Here is a 23,343-nt window from a genome sequence, read left to right as displayed (position 1 = left end):
TGTAAGTCTCATCAGAAGCGTCTTAATACAAAAGCTGTAATCACAGAATTACTGGCTTTAAAGTACTGAATTCCCTAAGGGAAGTTTTATAATGCAAAGGAGTGTAATCATGTTTGATTTTCTTTACTGCTAACTCTGAATGTAGATCTGAAAAAAATCTGTATTAATCTAAGCCAGACAACATATGCCTTAAATAAAAATGTAAAACAATATCTTAAAGTGATGTTCATGTTGATTGCAGCTTCTCATTTACAGGGGGGAAAAAAGCTCTATTAGACTGCCTTTTTTCCCAACTGTGTTTTCTGCACAGGCTATGGAGCATTTACCTGCTAAAAATAAAATGTGTTTTTAAGGTTAGAACTTTGTTTATTTCAAGTAAAACCTGGTCATCTTTTAGGAGGACAGATAAGCATGAGAAGTTGGATTTGGTTCTGATCTCTCAAGACTTACAAACTCTGACTGCTTGTAGCTTAGAAATCTCTGTCCCAGAAGAGTAAGTGTTTAATTGTTCTGAAAATGTTCAGGCTTCAGAGAGATTCATTGATATGCATGATGTTATGATATAGAATTTCAGACTTATTTCTGATTTACAAGAGCAATTGGAAAAACACATGAGTAATTGTTCGTGAAGAGTTGTTGCTAAATTTGGAGCAGATGCAGTGGAATTCAGGTTGTTCTGGGTAGCATTTAAAAAAAAAGAAGATACTGAAGTTATGTGTCTGTTCAGAGTTTAGCATGTTTTCAAAGTTGCAAAGGACAAAGGGAAGCCCAGGACCACGTGAATAAGCGGCCAATATACTCAAGGCTTCATACTACTGATATCAAAGGTACTAGAAAACTGCCATTGGTTTCCTCGAGTCTTTGCTGGGCCTTGAGCACACACCTAGTCTTGATGCCCTCTGTTCCATTGGACATCATTATGAAAACAACATTTGAGTTAGCTATAGAAATGCTGATGCTCCCAGGAAGCTGTTGAGTACAGTACAGACAAATCTTTGCTCGGGGCAAAGGCACTGTAGCAATGAATACACTGTATTGCTTTCAGAACAGCAAACCCCAAAATTCTTGTCAAACTATCATTTTTAGGTGTATTTATATAGAAAATGACTGTGAATGTCTGTCACTATTCAAGTGCAAGAGTTATAGAGGAACATAATGTTATCAAGTAATAAATCACAAATGAAAGGCTCATCAATACTTTATTAATATATGATAATTTTTCACATCTCACATTAACAAAGCATGCTGTTTGTCTTAACCTCCTAGCTATGCTGATGTTTAAACATAAGTCGTGAGTTTTCACCAAGGACAAATGAATTGCAAAGCTGTGATAATCCATATAGGATTCAAAAAGTCATGTCAGTCTAGTAGGACTGACTAATTAATGAAGAGACACAACTCATTGCTCTGTAAATTTTTAGAACTGTTTTGGTTCATGGTGGGCCTTGTCATATAAAATCATGAAAGATATCTCAGAAGCCTCATTAGACTTTTGGTCTATATGGAGGGAGTCAGACTAAAAAAGAAATAGAGTAACTCTTGGAGACAGTTTTGAGTAATTTTTTATGAATTTGTATTTTCTGCATGCAAAGGAATCCCAAACTGCTCCTGCTCATCCCATGTCTGTATTCTGTGGATGTGCTTCTTGTGTATAAAATGATCAGCCTGGGGGTTTACTGGCAAACTAGTTCCTCCCATTATTTGGAAGGTCACTTTAAAATAATTTCATATGAATTGAAGCAATTACATTAACATGATGTAAGCCCTTAGCTCAGGTAGAAGGTAACTCTTATCAGCTGAAATGTGTTAAACTGTAAGTGGAGTCCTACTTTACTAATGCAAAAGGAAATTAATTAACACAAAGCACCATGTTGGCCAGTTAATCCAAAAGAGAACTGAAAGGCAATGATTTCTATATGCTACTGCTGTCTTTTGACTGAATGAACATAACCTCAGTATCATGATATTGTTTCTGCTTTTGACTGGATGACTAAATCTTTGAATGAGTAAGTAATAAAAGAATAATAATGAGCAAGTGATGCTTTTCAGACTACATTTTAAATGAATAATCATGGGTAAACATTTTCAAGACTTCCCTATTTTGCAAATGCTTTCACATGTAAGTAGTGGCAAACCAAATAATTTAAGTAAGGGATATCAGTGTGTGATACAATCTGTCCATGTATACTTATGGAAAAAATATCACTGCCTGAAATTATCAGCTCTCTGGGTTTGTAGGTGCTGCAAGCTCTGAGCTCTTGGCCACACAGCACAGGGTCTTACCCACTGCATTCGAATCTAATCAACCTTTCCCTGAAAGGTTGTAGCAGGATTATATTGGGCTCAAAGCCAGGTGATGCGAATAACTAAGGCAGGTAAAAATCATAAGCAAAGAGACTGAAAGTTCTCCCACTTTATGTAGAATTTGTTCTTTGGCTTTTCTAAACAACTATACTGAAAGAAGGAGGTAGATATGACAAGATATTAGAGTCTTTCTGCCTGTAGATATGAAAATACATGTACCCCACCTTCAGGCTCCTATTCCTTCTCCCTCTTCTCCCCTTCTAACAGTGAAGAAGCCAAAAATGCAAATTCCATTTGATTTTTCTTCTGCAGGTTTCCCCTACAGGAACTGCAGAGACTTTGTCTTGGGTACAATAACAATGTAGATACATTCTTTTTTAACCTGTTTCCCTTTAGAGGAAGTTTCACAAGTAATTGTTTTTACTTCTCCTCAAAAGCTGCTAACGGTAGCATTTTCGGAAGGGAGTGAGACAGCTATTTCTGTGTCTAAATATCAACTCCAGAAAGGCCTCACTACTGGCTATACAGCAGGTGATTCATGTTATACCTTAATGTGTCTGGTAGTTTTCCCTAATGCACTTTTACAGTGGAGTCATTTCAGACACACACGTTGATATATATATATATATAAACACACACACATATATCTCTATCTTCTGCCCATCCATAAAGACAATCCCTCAGCCGCCCCCTCCCCTCCGCCCGGGGGACATCCCTGTCCTGCCGGCAGGTGGCGCTGTGGGGCCGGGCCGGGCCCCGCGCCCCGCCCCGCCCCGCCCCGCCCCGCCCCGCCCCGCCCCGCCCCGCGCGCCGCCGCCCCGGGGCCTGTCTGCCCGCTCTCGGGGGTGCCCAGCGGGAAGGAAAACGGGGGAATTTCTCTCTTTTTCTTCCTTTTCCCCTTTTCAACTCAGTGAAGTTCGGTCAACTGGCCGCGTCCCTCCGCGCTGCCGGGGGTGAACCCCCAGTCAGGAGGCAACAAAAAGACCCCATCTCGTCCCACGGCAGCACTTACCCCGCCCCGCCTCTCACCCGCCCCGGGCCCCGGGAGCCCTCAGCCACCGGGCGCCGGCCAGCTCCGCCGGGGCCGGCCAGCCCCTCCGGGCGGCGGGAGCAGCTCTGTCCCCGCCATCAGGCAGCGCCGCCGAGGGGCGGGCAGCGCCGGGCGCGGGTGCCGGCGCCGCTGCCGGGGCAGGCAGGAGCGGGGGCTCTGCGCTCCCCAGCGGAGGTCTGGGAGGAGGAAAAGCGGAGGGAGGATCCGCGAGGATCCAGGTAGATCCAGCTTTTACCGCTTACCAAGAGCCACCAGCAGCAGGACCTCCGCCTCCTCCCTCCCTCCCTCTCTCCCTCCCTCCTCCCCTAACTCCCTCCCTCCCCTGCCCCTCCGCGATGAGAGACGGGCCAAGTCGGTGCGCGCCAGCCAGCAGCGATCTCTGCCAGGGGCAGAGGGATCGCTTTCATGTCGCAGGGTGACTGCTAGCCCTGCGGAGGCGCCCCGGACCGGGCCGGGCCGGGGCCGGGGAGGCGGCAGCGGGCGGGCAGCTGCCCCGGCGCCGGGGTGCCTGCCGGCGCGGCCCGCGGGATGCTGGCGGCGGGGGATGCGGAGCCGCCCGCGGACTAAGATGGGGGGCAGCCACTCCCACAGGGCGCCCGTCTTCGACGAGAACGAGGACGGTGAGTGCGGAGCTGTCCGCGGTACCGCGGCCGCGCGCCCCGCTGTCGCCGTCGTGTCGCCCCTCGGGGCGGCGGGAGGCAGCCTCCGCCCCGGGCAGGTGTCCCCGGGCCCCCCCCGCGGAGCAGTCGGGCGCGGAGCCTCCCGCGGGCTGTCTGCTGCGGCTGAGCCGCCCGCGGAGGGCGGAGGGAAAGCGCACCTTTGTTCAGCCGATCGCGCCCATCGCGCGGGTATCCGCTTTTAGCCGAGCTCGTCCAAAGTCTCTCACGCCGTCGCTTGGGCTTGGAGCACATGGCAGGTAACTTCATACAGGCGTTTATGAGCGGGCATCGTTTTGGAGATGGATGCCCCCTTTTTTGTCTTCATTTATAGCTGACTCTTTGCCCACCTGCCCATTTTAAATGGTGACGTCTCTCCGTCGGTATACTTCTTCCATCATCTTTACTTTCTGAAACTTTTTTTAGCTTGCTCTATTGCTCTGAGATTTCTCTCCCTGCCTAGAGAATACATCATAAGAAAGTGTATCTTGTAAAGTTTTTGGAAGGCAATGGAAAAGTTTGCATAAAATATGGTGTTTCTTCACTATTTATGCACTTCCATGTCATTTTCATATGTAGACCATATTTAACTGGAATTATGTGAATACATTTCAATTACAGTCATTTTGGCTTTTGAAGCAAAGAGAACATAGCACTCTTAGGATGCAGATATTTGTATATTATCACTAGAAATGTTTTTAATGTTACTCAGGGGGTAGATGTTGTTGCCTATCTGGATGACAAGTGCTTAATTTGAGTATATTCCTTTCCCAGGAGTTCCCAATATATTTTATTAGGAGGTGATTGTGCCTCAATCGACTATCATATTGTTTGGGCTTTCTGAGGTTCACAACAAATCAAAAACATGTATGCTCTTCCCTACGTATTCAGGACACACTGAGATATTTGTATAATTTTACCAATAGGGAGGAAATATATTAAATACATGTAAAGTGTTTTCAAAGGGTGAATACTTGCATTTAAGATACAATTATCATTCCCTATTCCTTGACAAAGCTTGAAGAGGTATTTGATGAGGTTTGGTTTACAAGACTCCATTGTTTGTGTAGTGAATGGGACAGACTATTTACTATTCATGTATTGTGATGCAATAGCTGTGATTTTCTTATACTGATATAAAATTTCAGTCATCTACCATAGGTCATACTATGTAAACAAATGAGAGAGAAAGAACCTCCCACACCTCCCCCCGAGGTGAAATCTTGATCATGAGCAATTAGTCTTTTAAACTTTGAGGTAACTCACAAAGAAATACCCAAGAGTGAAAGCATGGTGTTAATCCTGTCTAGACACCCTAAGGTAAAAAAATAGTCATGCCTTTGCCTTTGTAAGACTTTTCATTGGGCTCTCTTGAGTTAGCAGTTCCTATGAATTGTTATCACTTTTATTTTTCCATGAGACAAGGCTGTGGTCAGTTTTTGAACAAAATGAACAAAGTTCAATTGTAAATTACTGCAGAGAAGACCTCATACCACTTCGTGCTTTTTCTCTCAGGAAAACATTTCAGTAATGCAGCCATTATTAATACCTAATGAAAAAAGCACATAAAGTATTAATAGATTTCTATTAGGTCATTATTTATTCTTTCCCTGGGGTTTTTTTTGTCTTGTTTTGTTTTTATTTTTCCCATTATGAATGTTCCTAAAATCATCTCTTTTTTTCCCTCTTAAGATTTTATGCTTAGCACAGCCATCTAGTTCAGAAGAGTCCATTTCTTTTGAAACAATATCTTGTTTCCTATCCTATTTACAAATTATTATTCAGGATGGCATTTTCCCAAGTACCTAAATAATATAGGAAAATAATGTCCATTTTGAAAATGTATCTTACAAGGTTTACTCTAAAATCAAGCTGTATTTCATATTCCCACTAGAAGCTACGAGAGTCACTGTCTTCCACAATATTGGACTCAATATGAAATTTTTAAAAAAAAAAAAAAGAGAAAGTATAGCAAGAGAAAGTAGATTTGTTTCTTGAGATGGTATAATTTTGCTGAAGAATGACAGTGCTTATCAATTCAAAAAGAACTGGAATAAATGAGTTGTGTATGAATATGTAGGCATAGTAGAAACAAAGCTATTTAGTGTATTGTGTGTACAGCCACAGCTGCCTCTTAAAACGAGAAAAATGAGCTGAAAAAAGTATTGTCAATTTATGTTCATATGTGTTAATGCTGGATGTAGAATAAAACATGAATTTTGAAAGAAGAGGTTTAAAACCATTTATTGTCACTTTGTAAATCATAGAAAAAGTTACTGACTCAGGATACCACTGCGGAAATAGTACGTGAAGAGCATCCAGGTACTGCCTGACAAGCCTATAGAGTATCTGCTCTAGAGATACCACTCATGCCTTTTGTCTAATAGGAGTAGGTGTTAGTCCACTGGGTAGATCTAAAACCTATAGGTTGTATGTAGGCTCTCCACTATGCTTAGGATAATAAAACATGATCCAGCCGGAAGGCTGGACTGCATGCTGTAAATCCCCAGTTATCACAGACAGCATAACACATCATTATCATACACTGATCTTTTTAAAGGCCATAATACATACCATTTTAAAACTAGCTATATTTGTTCTCAATGTCCTATTTTTGTTAGAAGGATCTTCCAGAACTTCACTCTTTGAATGCTTAGAAACATCTGTTTTCCTGATTAAATGATTCTTAACCTATTTATAAGATTTATGTTTATTTCAACTTTTTTGTTAGCTTAAACAGCTCTCCACCCTCCATGATTACTCCAGTGCATTGATAGACAGCAAAAATGTCCTCTCTCACTCTTTGTTTTGTAAAAAACCCTATTCTAGTTTTCTCTTATTTCCACTGTTTTTTCATCCCCTGTGCCCCTCACCTTCATGCATTTGAACTTGTCTTGGTTGCACACAGATAACCCAAATTATACACAGAATTGTAGGTGAGTATTCACCAGGACCTTGTGCTGGAAGCAATACTTTCTGATTTCTACTGGAAATAACTTTCCTGGTACAACCTACTACTACGTATGCCCTTTTCATGGACATATGTAGATAGTTCAGTTGCTCTGTGATCAGTTAGCCCACCAGTGCCCTGTTCAGTAATTTCCACTGATGAGCTCCAATCTACGGCAGAAATTTTTGGTGTTCCTATGTGCATGACCTTGCATTTTGCATGACTGAATTTTGGTCCATTTCTGTTATTTGTGTTCTCAAAGAGGATCACCCACTCATTTCCTTGTGATGCTCTGATCCTCCATTACATTACCAATGTGTTGTATTATCACCACTCTCCTCAGCTCCATGGCAGTTATCAAGTCCACTGAATATTTTGTGTAAGTATGCAGCTGGATTATTTCCAGACTTCATCTCCTTTGCTGTTAACCCTCATCAGCCTCATAATTCCAATTCCAAACCAACATTTTTTTCCTGTGTTAGCCACCTTGCATTTTGCCAGCTAATTGTCACCTTGTTCAGCTTTGCTTATACTTTCTTATATATCACTCCACTGAAATTGAGAACAATGAAGTCTAAGCCAACCCTACCATCTACAAAATAAGTTTCTCCTCAAGGAAAACTATCTGGTTACTTTTGCGCAAACAACTTCTGTTAAACCCATGCTGCATTTATCTCATTTTTTCCTCTTAGCCTAGGTTAAAACAGGAGCTGGAAAATCCAGTGAACAGTCTTTTGTTTGCCTAGAGCTCATACGCTGGCTAAAGAAGCTCAGTGGAAAAGTATGTTTCATTTATTGATTTTTATTACCATATAGGTTGGACAGACAACTAGGTCTGGTGTAGCAGCATCCTAATCAAAGCTAGATATTTTAATAGGTTAGAACTCTATAATTTTTTCAGACCTTTAGAAAGTGTTTTCAAGCTAGATACTACACCAATTGTGTAGTCAGTTCAGCGCTCAGGTAAAAGGAAAACAGTTTCATTTTGGTTAATACTGCTGAAGCAAAGGAACGTTGACTCTCTTTACCTCAAATATTTCCTATTCTCATAACAACTATCCTCTCCTGAATATGTGTATCCAGTACTAGTAACAGGAGTGCAAAGCAGTACATCTTTCCTGATGATCAGCTCTTCAGAAACAGAAATAAATTCACAAGAATGACAATAGAAAGGCAAGAGGAATATTCACCATTGGTAAATGTTATTTGCCAGTCCTTGGTAAATATCATAAGTAACAAGTATGTTACCAATAGCCTGGTGACTATAAAGAGTATCTTTCTTGCTGGATTTGCTTTACTGTACTCTGTTAAAAGTTCAATGATATTTAACAGGTGAATGTGAAATAGTAGAAAAGAGTCATTTAGAAAGGAGCTGACTCAGGAGAGATATTACTGCTACCAAATAGCAATAACATATTTGCCTGTATTGTGGTGGTAGACGATACAGAGGAAAGGATAAGAAACAAAAGTGTTAGAGGCTAGAATTTGGTCCTGTGAAGTGATGTGACAGTTGTATTTGATTATATGGGGCTTAAAAAGTCAGTTCTGCTACAGTTAATTTTAGAAACAAGTTCACTGAACTTTTTAAGAGCTTGGTTTTATTTTTATAGTACATGACTTTACATTTAAAGCAAATACATATTTCCAAGAGCCTTTCACAGAGCATTCTGAAGCTATAGAGCTTGAACACTCCTTTGCGGAGGTCAGTGTGACATGCTGTGCCTGTAGTCTTGTATGAAGGAAATGAGGCATAGCAACACGCCTTGGCTGATTTCTTCATGGCCAGTCCCTGATTCACTGTAGTGCTCATGGATCTACTCAATCTACTATGCTGAAATCCCACTGCGTTGCCTGAGTCATAAGGTTCATTCTGCTGTGGTGTCATATCTACAGAGCTCAATGGAAATCTTATGTACTACAGAATACAGTATCCATCCTCTGGAGTTTAATTCTGAGATGTAATTTCCTACCTCTCTTCTTTAGAAAAGCCATCAGCTTAAATGAAGGATTTCAAGTTGTTGGTGAGTTGCAGAAAATGTCATTATTAAATTACCAGCTGCTGAAAAGACCATCTTGTACTAAAAGAACAAAAAATAGATGCAGATTCTAACAAAAAGGCCTGCAATTAATATGGATTCAGGTAGCTAAATTCAGAACAAAATGATGAGTTTTTATGAAGCGCAGTGGAAGCTGAAGAACTATAAAAGTGACATAGGGAAAAATGACACATAAGAGTTTCACTTGCAAATAATGTAAGGCAATGGTTAAATGTTAAAATAAGTCAAAACAGAGTATGCAGCGTCCAGTTATCACCAGAGGTATGATAGTGCTCATCAGCGTGCCACCACAAAGCTGTAATGGATTGAGGCAGTCATACAACAACTGCGAAGAGCTTGAATCACAAGGCTAATAACATATTCTTTTCAAACTGTTTCATAAAACATAGCCCTGCAGAACAGTTAAATAGAGGGTTTAGAATCTAAATACATTTTGTTAGTAAAAGTAACAAATATAGGGTGGGATTAATATTTCTGCTGGATTTTTGGTTTGTTCATGCAATTTCTGTGGTGGGTTATGTAATATTTTACTTTTTCCTTTGCAAAGATGAGTGTTCCTATTCCCTTTTAGAACTGGATTGGGTAGGAATACCACATTGTGACTTAAAAATGCTCTAAGACAGTTCTGTATCAAAAAGTGGATAAAACAGCTGTTGAAGGCATTATTTTATGCTGGATATCAAGGTTTTAGATAAATAAGATCCAGACCATTGGATTTTTTATTTTTTCTTTTATGACCATGTTGAATTATATATAATTTTATTTTCCATTTATTTAACTTTAGACATGAAGTCATCACTACGTGTAGTGCAATAGATTTCAGAAACCCTAATGCTAGTGTCTGTACAAACACAGAACAAAATAGTAATCAGTGTCGAGCATGCAGTTACAGCATGGTACGAGACAGTAGGAGAATAGAGACAGAAAGAATAGCACAGAAGAACAATATGGTAATTCCAGGCAAACTGCCGAACTGTTGTCAAGACTTAGCATGATCTGTGCCAAAGAAGGTTCAGAAGGAATATCATGGCATTGCAACCACCATCAGCCATTATCTTCCTAACTTCTTAAAAGTCAGTCTTAAAAGCTTCTTAAAGCTTTGGTACAATGTACACAAATGATGTAGACCTCTTCAGACACTAAATGATAATTTAGTGAAGTTTAATACTAGATCACAGATTTCTCTTTTCACCAGGAAACTCTAAAGAAAAGCAGGATGAATCTGGCACTTCCATCTTAGCTTCTTGCTCACTTAAATGAGCTGCATCTCTGTTCCCCCATTTGACTGTCCTAAAAATGTTGTGCAATATCTGATTTACTTCACACTGTCAGGATTAGAACCAAGACTCTTTCAAGGGACAGCTAAAGTATTTACTAATTTTATTTTACTTTACCATCATCCAGATTCAACAAAATCTCTGCCAGCAATGGCTTAGAGATGGACCAGATGAATTTTCAAGATTCTTCCTAAACATATTTTCTACAATTTCAAGATTTAATTTTCTGCTTTGGTGGAAACATCCTTGTCAGAACCTCTGTCGTAAACAAAGGCATCATGTAAGTCTTTGATGCTGCTTTTGTAGACTTACAGTATTTACACAAGCGGTTGACATGACACCTACCTCTAAGAGTGTTAAGGAATTTCTTGGTGGTTTGTTATTTAGGAATTGTAAGCACTCAGGAGAGGTAACATTTTACCTACGTTGCTATGTGTGTTATGTTGTGTGCCTGGATGTCAAGATGGACTTTTTGGATAACTAAGTATAAATAATTCAAAGCTAATGAAGCATCAAGCAAGATAAGCTTAGACACTCCTATCCAAGATCATGGAAAACTCTGAATGTGAAATAAACTGTCAAAAAACAAGATTATTGTGTAAATCTCAACAACATTGCTTCTGCAATCACTCCTTTACAAACTCATAAATTGTCTCCCACCCCTGCCCACAGTTGTTTCTTGCAGTGAAAAGGAAAGGCTCTCCTCCTTCAGCTGTGCTGCTGTGGGTTTCTGTGCCAAAAGAGTAGTCTTTCAGACACCTGGGTTCTTCAGGACTGGAGAAGCCAAATGGTGGGAGAAGCAGCACACTGAAAAGTATATGCTTGGTTTTCCTATGGACAAATGGTGTTCAAATGTACAGAGATATTAAACTGACTCTACTCCTCAATATTGACTTCACTTCTAGTAGAGTTCAAAAGACCAGCCTTTCACTTCTGCCAGGGAGATCATGAGGCTGGTTGCATTCATTACCCTCTGACACTTTCCCATAGAACAACAGGGAACAGGTCTATCTCCTCCCATCAGGCTGCAGTGTGACATTCACTGCGTCATTGGTAGCATCTGGCACGAAAGTGAAAGAATTCCTTGATGCGGATGTGTGAACGTGGGTTACAAAGCCAGCAGTAATGTGGGAATGAAGTTTTTTATGAACCTTGAGTAACATGCTGTCTGGTGAATGGAGGAAGTTCAGGCTGGAATCAGATGTTGTACCTGAGTGAATTAGAAGATGACTGAGAAAATCTTTGGAAGAAAAAATAGTAAGGAATTATGATCTTGCTAATAGATACTCAAAGAAAGTAGGTCCTATCCTACTAGGACTGTCTTTGTAGAGTCTCTTCAGAATATGGGCATAAGAACAAGGAAGGCAGGGTTTTGTTGGTCAAGCACAAGACACTTACTTTTTTCTAGTTTACTTGTTAAACAGCAAGGCTGGGAAGGCAGAAGAAGAAACCTCCCTGATACAAAACCTAGTGGTCAGTGACACCTGGGACCAAGGACTGAAGGGTGGTAAAGAGGAAAAGATTAATTTTGGAGGTTTCACGGTATTTCAACTTAGCTGAAGTGAGCTAATGCTGAGATGTTGGGGAAGGTGTGGGAGAGAAAATGTTGCTACTGAGATCTATCAACACAAAGTAAAAATTTCTGAAAGGATATTCAAAAGAAAAGGACAACTTCAAGTTCCTGGTAGTGGAGTTCCACATTATCCTATCATGGTAAAACATGTGAGGAGAAGGGACAAAAAGTAGGGGACTTATCCACTAAATTTAGCAGACAAGGCAAGGACTTTCTGGCGAGTGAAGAGCAGCAGTAGTAACCAGTGTACACATCAGGGGACCTGATCTCTCTTGAGCACAGTTCTGCTTAATTTCATGAACTAGTTAAATTGATTACCTTAAACTACACTAGCCTAATGTAAGCCTGTGTTGAGATGTTGCCGAATTTGCTGTTGTATTGTGAACACTGTATATATGTGTATATGTAAGCTTCCATACAACAGGAAAAAGTAAAATATTATTCTTCTGTGAAGATCAAAAATTTGTGCTAGCAGTAAACATCGTTTTAACTAAATCATATTCTGAGTTTCCTTGGACTCAATCACAATTTGGCATGAATAACAAATACAGGGTGTTGACAGAAACAGAACAGGCAAATATCTTGATTTTTTTCTCCTTCAGTTAAAGAAGAACAAAGCTGGTTTACTCTCTAAAGTACAAAGCTGGTCTACTCTCTGGTTTACCCAGTCTAGATACTGGGGTTCAGTCTCTAATATATTACAGTACATGTTTTGAAGAGTAACACTGGCTTTTATTTGTCTGCATTTGATCCCAGGAAACTACTCCCTTTACAGAGATGCCTGTTCATATCACACAGTATCTGCAGATGAGCAATACTGGAGCCCAAGATGCCTACACCTTCTCAATACAAGAGAAGGTTGAATGTTAATGCATTTATCAGGACCTAGAACTGATCCTCTTAATACAGTATTTCATGGAACATCCTTTGACTTAATTTTAAACTCTTAGAAATGAATATTATACTATATAAATGATGCATTATATGTATACAGTTCAACATTATACAGTACACCTCAAGTTCTAACTATTTTTCTAATGTAGTAGATGGGCTTTCATTGTACTTCTTCTATGCATAGGGGATTTTTTGGTAGATACTAGTACTGTACCTTTACAAAACACAGATTTCTGGAGAAGACAGAACGAAGGCATCTGTTGCTTCACTGGTGAGTACTACCAGGCTTTCCCTTTCAGATTCCTCACTTACCAGAATCTGACAAATATAAAAAAGTGCATCATGTGACTGTTTTCAGGCTGTCCTCAGGAAAATCATAGTGCTATATATTGGCCTATTCCCTCAGGCAGTCAGCATTCACCTGAAGTGTCCAGTAACAAGGAACTCTAAGAATACAGGTGTACTTTGGTATCACAGAAATGAGGACTTTCTGCCTTTTGTTCCCAGATAAGTTATTTTCCACCCCAGTAACAGAAGACTTGTTTACACTGTAATGACCCCTCACCTGATCAGTTTGACCTCATCTTTATCTTCCTTAATTTCCAACTTGTGTATTTTCATATGTAAAAGAAACAGTCTGAATGGACAGGCTAGGATTTGTGAGGCAATTGGACAGTTTTGTTTTTAACCACTGGAAATTTGAACTCCTTAAAAAATGTTTGTAAAAATCTGATGTCTATTCTGAAATCACTGTCTCAGTCCTAGAAGCTGAGGTCAACTTTCTGTATTTTCCAATTTGGCATTCTTTGTCTGTCAGGAAGCCTAGCTGTATGCAACCAAGGAAAGCTTACTGGGGATTTGGCCCTTAGGGACATGGTTTAGTGCTGGACTTGGCAATGTTAGCTTTACAGTTGGACTTGATGATGTTAAACGTCTTTTCCAACCTAAATGATTCTATGATTTCAGTTTATTTCACTTGTATTCAGTCCATTAGGGTTCTTCTTTCAGTTTTGCATATGATTAGTTTCTGCTATGACCAGTGGAAAACTCTTTCTAGCTATAATCAGTTTTTCTCCTACACCTCTTTTTTATGATCTCTGTCACAGGTCTTGACACAAGAGTATCAAATTCTATAATCCTTTCATTCTTAGAAATGTTGTACCCTGTTTTCTGACATAGTTATTAAGTGCAATATAGACACATAAGTTACTTTCATTCATTCCATAATTAAGACAAAAGCATTTTCATTTTAAATTGAAGGAACCCTTCTTAGCATTACTGGAGTTGGTGGCAGCCTATTATACAGGTTTTTAAAGCCTGAATGATAACTAAGCACAGTTGATGAATTTGAAATTTATTTCTCAAATTTTATATCCCATAAATATTTTCTTCATATCATATAATAATATAAAGTCTGCATTATATGTTTCATTAATCCTTTTCTACCTTTTTCTAGTTTGAAAATCTTGCTTTTGGATATATTCATCAAATCCACCCTACAGTTTGTTTATCTGATTCAAAATGAAATATGAATTAAATCTGTTCTTTTTAGCCTCCTACTTCAATCTGGCAATATTTTCTTGCTTTTGAATTTATTTCTACTTTCTCTCTCATTTTATCTCATTTTTTTTTAAAAAAATATTTTAATTCCAGCTCTTTGAAGTTTGGAAACCTTTAGGTAAGTTCTACAGCTGATGTGCTTTTCTCCCCTATCATTGTTAGCTTGATTCAATAGTAAATGAAATAGAGCACTGGCTTTGTCATTGTATTACTAACACTGTTCTGTGTAAGAAAGGCTGCTGTATTAAGTAAGATAAATATACTATGAGGCAATAGACTGCAATGGACAAAAAATATTTTCCTTCTTTTTCCTACTTTTACAGTGATAAGGGGACACCTGCTGTTCCTTATTTAAGATCTAAAAATGCAAAGTGAGTTAATCCTTCCAGTAATTATTGTTTCCTTTTGAAATTGTTCTGCCTCCCTTGCTGAGTGATGAAAACTGTCCTTAGCCACCGTGTTAAAACAGAGATGCAATATAATCACAAAATCACCATTAGCCGAGTGTCCTTCACACCTTTCTGAAACTATCCTCTGCTTCCTCCTGGATTGTTTTCACATTATGTTATGAAGATTGTTTTTATGCCTTTTGGGGTTAGGCTTAGATAAATCTTTGTCCAAGCTATAAAGCCTGTGAACTCTTTAGGGGCAATACCACATCTTAGGCACTGTCATCTACTACATAGAGCTTGAAGTCAAAGAACAAAAGCTAATCAAATGATCCTTTCTGAGAAGTAGGAAAAAGTAATTATTTTAAGTCCAGCTTCAAATTTGACTGTTTTAGCATGTGAAAACTACATAGATAGCTACACAATATTATGTGCAGGACATTGCTGTAAAACAAAGTTAGCCTTTACTGAGATTGGTTTGGATATAACGGGAGAAACAGACTAGCCAGAAGTCTTCTGCAGCTTCATGAGATTCTTCTCTGCCCAGCCTTGGCTTGTGATTTTTCAGCAACAGTATGCCAATTATGCCATTATTTCCAACTCTTTTCCAGCCCAGTGACACATCTTTGAGGTCTTTTGCTTAAGTTTTTAAGCTAAACTATTAAACCAGATTGTTTTATGGTGCAAATAATAATAGTAGATAAAAATACTTTAGAAAGATAAATACATTTTTAGTGTGAAATTCTCCGGAAAAATCTCAGTGTTGAAAGACTTTCTTGAAGGATTTATTGATCTTCTGTTAAACAAAATTGTCACCACTAAGCGCTGTGAGATTTTGCTGGAAGAGAGTCATAGTGTAGAGAACTCTTCCTGTTGATCCACACTTTCAGCGGGGAAATCCTTGTTCTTTTGGAGTTAGGGAGCTCTCTACTGATGAATGGGAGAAGAGAACAGCTCGAGAACAGCTGCCTGGGCAGTTTGCTGTGGCTGTGGGAGGCAGGACATGCAAATGGAGCTCGTCTGCTGGCTAGGCAAATTCTAACTATTGCTAAGGTAACATCTTCTCTCTGAATGGCTTTTCACAAGGCTTTTCTGAAAGTGAGGAGTTACGTCTGCTGTTTAAAAATATATGGCAGTGAAGAGATACCATGTTTTCAGTAGTTTCAAGCACTTAATGCTGAGTACTGCCCTGACTTCAGACCTTTGTTTCTCCTAAGCCAGGAGCCATCAGTCTGTCTCACAGGTGTTGGAGGGAGCACAGGCATGGATTTTAAATGCATTAATAGACAGTGACCCTTTTAGTGTCATTGCTGTCCCTTACAGAGAAAAGATACTGCTTGTGGCATTCAGTTTTCTCACTGTTTCTAGTGAGATGGAGAGAATTTTGAATGCTTCCCTGAACATACAAATGCTAATGAATAACTACAGGCTCTGCTCTCAGCTTCCTAACCTTCCTCTGCTAGGTAGAACATATACATCTTTTGATCCACAGACATATATGAATCAATGACATCCTGATGTTTCAAGTGACAGGATATCCTGGCTGTTGCAAAGAACCTCTTGCAGTGCTACATTCTAATTTGGAAAAGAAAAATTTAGCCCAGCAGATCATCTGGGAAAGACTGGTGACTACTGTCATATACAATATATTTCTTCTAGTCTTTACTCTTCCAATGCTTTTTCCACCTGTATTTGTTGATTCAGATAACAAAAACAAAAGAAAAAAAAAAAAAAGGATAGACCTGGTGGTGGGAAATAAACTTTTCTTGCTATTTTAAAAGCTTTCCATTCTATACTGTGAAGAAACCTAGGCTGTTTACTATTCTTTTCATAAATAGTCAGATGAAGCTCTGATCTACTGATCTACCATTTCATCCTAGTTAAGAAAGTATAATACAAATACACATATATTTTTAGAGTTTCAATAAGGCCAAATGCCGGGTGCTGCACTTGGGCCACAACAACCCCCAGCAGCGCTACAGGCTTGGGGAGGAGTGGCTGGAGAGCTGCCAGTCAGAGAGGGACCTGGGGGTGTTGATTGACAGCCGGCTGAACATGAGCCAGCAGTGTGCCCAGGTGGCCAAGAAGGCCAATGGCATCCTGGCTTGTATCAGAAATAGCGTGGCCAGCAGGGACAGGGAAGGGATCTTACCCCTATACTCGGCACTGGTGAGGCCGCACCTCGATTACTGTGTTCAGTTTTGGGCCCCTCACTACAAAAAGGACATTGAGTTACTTGAGCGTGTCCAGAGAAGGGCAACGAAGCTGGTGAAGGGTCTGGAGCACATGTCGTATGAGGAGCGGCTGAGGGAACTGGGGTTGTTTAGTCTGGAGAAGAGGAGGCTGAGGGGAGACCTCATCGCCCTCTACAAGTACCTGAAAGGAGGTTGCAGAGAGCTGGGGATGAGTCTCTTTAACGAAGTAGCAAGTGATAGGACAAGAGGGAATGGCCTCAAGTTGTGCCAGGGAAGGTTTAGATCAGATATTAGGAAGCGTTTCTTTACAGAACAGGTTGTTACGTGTCGTAATGGGCTGCCCAGGGAGGTGGTGGAGTCCCCATCCCTGGAGGTGTTTAAGAGTCGGGTCGACATAGCGCTTGAGGATATGGTGTAGTTGGGAACTCTCAGTGCTAGGTTAACGGTTGGACTAGATGATCTTCAAGGTCCTTTCCAACCTAGGTGATTCTGTGACTCTCTCTCTATATATATACACACAGATATTTTTATATGTACATTACCCTTGTCAAAACAAACCCAGTATATGTGGTAGGGAACTCTAGAACTGAGTCACCAATATTTATTATTTTCATCTAACATCTATAATTAAACTTGATATTCTATTTCTGTTATTATACAGAACTGGTATAAGCACATTTAATACCACCAAATGCTTCAAACATTAAGACTAACAAACCTTCTGCTACATTGAGTAGTTTTATCCTCTGCAGTTCACTATTTGTTTGTGCTTTGTGCCTAATAACTTCTGTTGTTAAAATTAGAAGCTATGTTCTTTCCATTAATATCTGTCCGCTACCCACCCTCTACATCAAATAAATCTTTTATTTATTCTTGTGATGATGTAAGGTAAATCTTTATAAGTTAAGTTGTGATTTAGGGAGTCTACTGACCTTCTGTTGTTAATGCCAACACCCAGCCATAACCTGGGAACTGTGGTTGGTCTGAAGTCCTCCTCTCCCCTCAGTCACAGAATCACAGAATCATCTCGGTTGGAAAAGACCTTGAAGATCATCTAGTCCAACCATTAACCTAACACTGCCAGTTCCCAACTGCACCATATCCCTAAGCGCTATGTCAACCCTACTCTTAAACACCTCCAGGGATGGGGACTCCACCACCTCCCTGGGCAGCCCATTCCAACGCCTAACTACCCATTCTGTAAAGAAATAAAGAAATGCTTCCTAATATCCAGTCTAAACCTTCCCTGGTGCAACTTGAGGCCGTTACCTCTTGTCAGTCAGCTCTGTGCCAGCTGACCTGAAAGCCTAGGAATAAAGATGAGGTGGATTTGGTTTGTTTTGTGAGTGTATCTATGTTTTTTTTGCTTTAAATCTTTCATGTTTCAGTCCTAATCTTAACACTGGATGGATAAGTCAAAGGTCCTGATTTCCTTATTCATATTTACTGTTTTCAGCAATGCATGGTCCTATCAGCTTTGGTGTAATTACTTGTCGTGTGTAAATACACATACTTTTATCTTTACTTCATCACTGAAGGATTTCCCAGAGGTAAGCAGTGCAATGATCAGCGAATAAGTCATCAGCTCCAAGTAAAAAAACTTCTGCAGTTAGGTGGCCATTCTACGTACAGAAGTCAATGCATCTTTTTCAGTCTCAGTGCCAAAACTACCAATTTCATCATTAAATATTTATCTGTAAACCTTGAGATGAAGAAATTTGTGTTGCACTGAAATTCTCCAAGTTCTTTATGAATTAAATATAGCTGTTACTATCAGGTTTTTTCCCATTCTTTCTATACACCCTGAAGGAAAACAGTCATCAAAGATGAAGTATCAAAATAAAAAGGCATTTTAACGTTAACTAATAAGACAGGGTATTGCTTCAATTGAAGTTGGAAAAAATCAATCATGTTGAATCAATAAAAGTTTGGTCTTGAACATGTAGGCAAAAAAACCTTTGGGACACCTGCTTATACTCCAAAATGGCAGACAAAGTGAGTGATTCTTATGTAATTAAATGAGTCACACAGTAAGAATCCTAGCTAGAACCAAAAAGCCCTTTTTGGCTCCAGATAACTAACAAAATCCAAACTGTAAAAGTATGTTCAGGGCAGTCCCTCTGGAACCTCAGAAGTTTGGATTTGAGGTTCCATCCCTAAAATGGTTTTAATTTTTTTTTTGAAGTATAACTTCATTTTAAAAATTTACGAGACCTATGAGTAAGATGCAACTTGAGTGCTGAAGTACATAGTGAAAGTCATTGAATTGTGGAGGATGGTAACTATAGGTGGGCTAATGGCTGAAGTTAATGGAGGAAGTCAGCCCTTTTAAAAGTAAGTTATTTCTTTTATTTAATCAGTCAATGGAAATCTGGCTACTGTAAGAGGCATCTAGCTTCTGCTGGACTCTGAGGTGCTTCTTTGTGGCCAGGCAGCTATAGAATACTTCAAATTTTCTTTAATTCTTCTGTGCTGGAGCTCTGGCACTTAAATGTACTCACTATATGTGCTGCTAATTCGAATGAACATTGCCTTTTTCCACAATGAGAGGCAGGTTTCTCTGTTTCCAGTCCCCATTCTAGCCTCAGCTACTGCTGTGCAACCTTACCTCCTGTAGTTGGATCCCACTGCTGTAAAACTGTGGCCCAGGCTGTAGCTCTGGAAATGCCACTTTGCGACAGGAGCGGGCAGGGTGCAGCTGTCCCATCCCCAGGCCAGGCAAACAGAGCAGATCAGTGATACAAGTGGGATCAGCCAAGAGTCCGTGGCCAGGCACAGATGTACCTGCAATCTACTCGGGTGAGGACTGAGCTGACGTGCAGCTCAGAAGAGCCATGAGGAGCCTTGTGGAGACCTGGCATGGCCTTGCTGAGCTGCACTTCATGGGTCTTTCTCATTTCATAGTGGCCTGATCCAGGCCTGAGCTGCAATGGAGCTCCTGAGCCCATGGGCAGCATGGTGGTGGTAGCAGGGCAAGGGAAGCTGGTCATGGCCAGCAAGGCCAGTTAGTGGCCTCAGAGCCCTGAGTTGTTTTTCAGAAAGCATCTGAAAAGCAATATGAAAAATATGTTTTTCATATTGACTTTTGTGATTTTTTTGATGAGGAAGAGCCAGGAGACACAAATGCCTGGACATCTTCAGAAATGATATTCAAATGTTTTTGAAATTCTTGTGATTTCAATAGTATTTTCAAATCCCAAAAGATAAACCAGACCTGGACAGCCACATTTATAACCCACATGTTTGCTTGCTTCGTTGGAATGGTTTTTCCTGGGGGAACATCAATGCTATCAAACTGATGAGCTTTAATCTTACAATGACAAATGAATAACAAGCCTACGGCTCTGCACTTCAAGCACACTTCTGCTGCAGGTTAGAAGAGACATCATTCATTTGAAGCCCATGGGGTTGGTTAGGTTTGAAAACACTGAATGGTAGCCAATCCCAATTGCAATGTGAATCTTTCTGACCCTTTAGTGTCCTTATTTGCCCCCAGTATTTCATTTGTAGTTGTGGTTAAAAATAGAAGAGATAATTCTTCCAGATCCAATTTTGTAGACAGACTCCTTATCTCTTGGGATCTGAATTTAGAAGAAAAAGAGCACTCATACTTTGTCTAGGTGTTTGGGTAAAATCCTGCTTACATGGCTCCCTAAACTCCCATTAACATAGCACCAAGACTCATTTTCTGAAATCCTGCTCTGCAAGAACAGTGTTCTCACAGCCAGTGCCCAGAAGAGCCTAAAGCAAAGAGGTTTCTTAGCTTCTTAGCTTCTCCCTGTCATGTTTGGCATTATAGAGGCCTCCATGTGGATCAGATTGACTGATGCCTCACTGAGGATTTTGTTGGTAAATTAATTTAAAGAATTTTCCTTCACCTGGGGATCATTCTGGTAAATTTTATTGTAGGAGAAAACAGTTTGGTTCACTGAAATTTGACATTTTATTCCCATAGCAACTTCCCTCAGAGAGCCTTCCAGCTCAGTTATTAATGAGGTTATTCTCATAGTAACTCTGAGGGAGGTGAATATTCCCACTTTCTAGCTGAAAAAGATGCTTCGTAGTCTATTATGTGTTTCCTGATTTCACAGGGAATTCTATTACTGTTAAAGTGGAATTTAGACCTTCTGTATTTTAGCAGTACATTTTCTCAAGGACTATCTTTTCTGTTGGACATACCTGACAACCTGTTTCTCCTTGCAATAAATTTCAGAGATTCTTTTTGTCAGCTCATTCCTAAGTAAGCAACATGGCCAATCAGAAACTCTTTTCTCAACAAAAGGGAGCTATGTTCTATCACTTATGAAAGGTCTTAAAGACATTTTACATTTGAGCAGGTCCTGAAACTTTTCTCCTTAGTTTCAAGGTCAAGTTTACCCTTCGAAAGAGCTATGAACAGCATGGAGACTCACAAAGGCTTCCCTGCTATTCACTGGCTGTGATAAGGTCTAGTACATCAATTCAATTGTTCCTTGACAACTTTTGATGTTTCCAGTGTTGCTACTAAGTTAATAGCTTTTCTGAACCAAATCTCTGTCCTGTTGCAAAAAGAAAACTCTTTTCATAGCAACAAAAAGGGATCTTTAATTAAAACATTCACTGATCTTAAAAAAAAAATAAATTCAATGACTTGTAAGTTTATAATAGTAAAATTTTATAAATTACTGCTTTATAATAGGATACACAGATGAGTGATTAAGATGATATCAGAAGTTCAAATTACTTTCCACTAAAACAAGTTAGTCTATGCAAAAGAAACCTTTCTACTAGAAAATACATTACCTGAATGCTATATGCTAACAGAATGTAGATGCAGCTAAATCAGTTGCAAAGACCTTCTGTTATGGTAAACTACCCTATGGTTATCCTGAAGATTTGACACTGCCTAACTAAATCCTAATCATTTTGTGTAGCAATGAGGTCAGAGCTATGAACTTAAGTCAGTTGCATTATTATCCAATGCACCAAACCTAATAATAACCTAATAATTACAGTTCTTCATGTCACGTATCTTCAGTGCCAGCCTAACTGGAGAATCATGTGCTTTCATCTGGTAAGTCGTAATGAATCCTGTGCACAAGAAGTGAACATCTCTACAACACTAATGTGTAACTGTATCCAACTACCACCAAAGCTTTTCTGGCCTGTAGGCTCGTGTGGTTACCCAGGCTCTGGCCATGACAGACACTGATGATGGTTATTTAGCAAAGGTGAGAATCTTTACAACATTTTAGTCCATGCAGAGAAACATCTGACTTCTGATGATATTTTTCATAGCACTGAGTTATACACCAATATGTAAAATCCCTGATCAGTCGTTACAGTCTTTTCACAACAATCTGTGGCTACGTGCTTCTTGTTGAAAAATAGTAGTACATTTAGCAATGCAAATTCCTTTTACTTTTCTGTTAAATTTAGAAGTGAAAGGCCCCGTATTTGAAGTCCAATTATCTTCTTAGCTCGATGTGTTGACAATTAACCAGTCATCATAACAGAAGAATAATGAGATGTGGAAAAGGGCTGCTTTAAAATGCTGCTGAAGGATTACACTAAACTGACCCACATAATCAAGACCATCTAGGCTGATGACCCATCATCAGCACTCATGTTCTTGCTCTCAGACTCAGATCAGATCAGATCAGTGCCCCTCCACCTCCATGGGCATGGAAGTAGCATTAAAATGTCTTGTTTGTGGTTCCCCCGCACAGATCTCTCTTCTTAATCACATTCTGAGTCTCTTCCCCACTTCGAGTCTGCACTATGCTGCACTTCTACCCCTTTCTGAACTTGTTGATACCTTTTGGTTTAAATGATATCCTGGGTCAGAAATTATTATAAACTGAATTGCCTTTTGCAGTATTAGCCTCCATTCATACTTGCCGCTTCTGTATTCTGTCTCTTTTTTCCTTTTAAGCTGTCTCAGCTGCTGCTATTTTAAATCTTAGGTACCTGTCAAGGGAGCTTCATCTTGGTTATTGCCTGTACCATTAGTCATCATTGGGATTTCTGAAGACCTTGTATTATCCCAAAAAAAGACAAGTAAAACGTATCATTCTCTGTGCTAATTTTTGCAGCTCACATCATCAATAGTGACGCTAAACAGATAGTTATTCTTTCCTGTTTTATACTGCACTGCCCATGAGGACATGCTATCAACTTGGGCTTGATCCCTTCTAGATTGTCCAGATGACATTTTACAATGACAAGACACATTTCATGTTCCTTGTGTTTTCTGCCTAGCTCTGCCACCTCTATTTGACCTTTTTTTTTGTTTGTTTATTAATAAGAAACAATTTAAAATTCATTAGTTTAAAAGAGTAACTTTGCCTTCAAATAATAGCAGTTGTACTTTAGACTGTATTATCTTAAATCTTTCTGGCATGGGATGTTTATTATGATTCTTACTTATTTTCAGAAGGCTAACTGGTTGCCTTCCT

The 23,343-nt window shown here is 39.7% G+C and overlaps 1 protein-coding gene across 1 annotated transcript in view; it reads left to right on the top strand.

The window, feature by feature from the left end:
- Positions 1 to 3,848: 3,848 nt before the first annotated feature.
- The window catches only part of STK32B (serine/threonine kinase 32B), a 182,871-nt gene continuing 163,376 nt past the window's right edge, over positions 3,849 to 23,343 (top strand). Inside the window, exon 1 of the mRNA XM_074821356.1 lies at positions 3,849 to 3,975. Within this exon, the coding sequence (XP_074677457.1) occupies positions 3,900 to 3,975 (76 nt within the window). The 5' untranslated portion in view covers positions 3,849 to 3,899. The remainder of the gene's footprint in view (positions 3,976 to 23,343) is intronic.

The sequence above is a fragment of the Strix aluco genome, chromosome 4 (assembly GCF_031877795.1).
Source record: "Strix aluco isolate bStrAlu1 chromosome 4, bStrAlu1.hap1, whole genome shotgun sequence".
In the NCBI taxonomy this organism is placed as follows: domain Eukaryota; kingdom Metazoa; phylum Chordata; class Aves; order Strigiformes; family Strigidae; genus Strix; species Strix aluco.
Note: the sequence above shows the minus strand (reverse complement) of the source record. Positions and strands in the feature narration are given on the sequence as shown.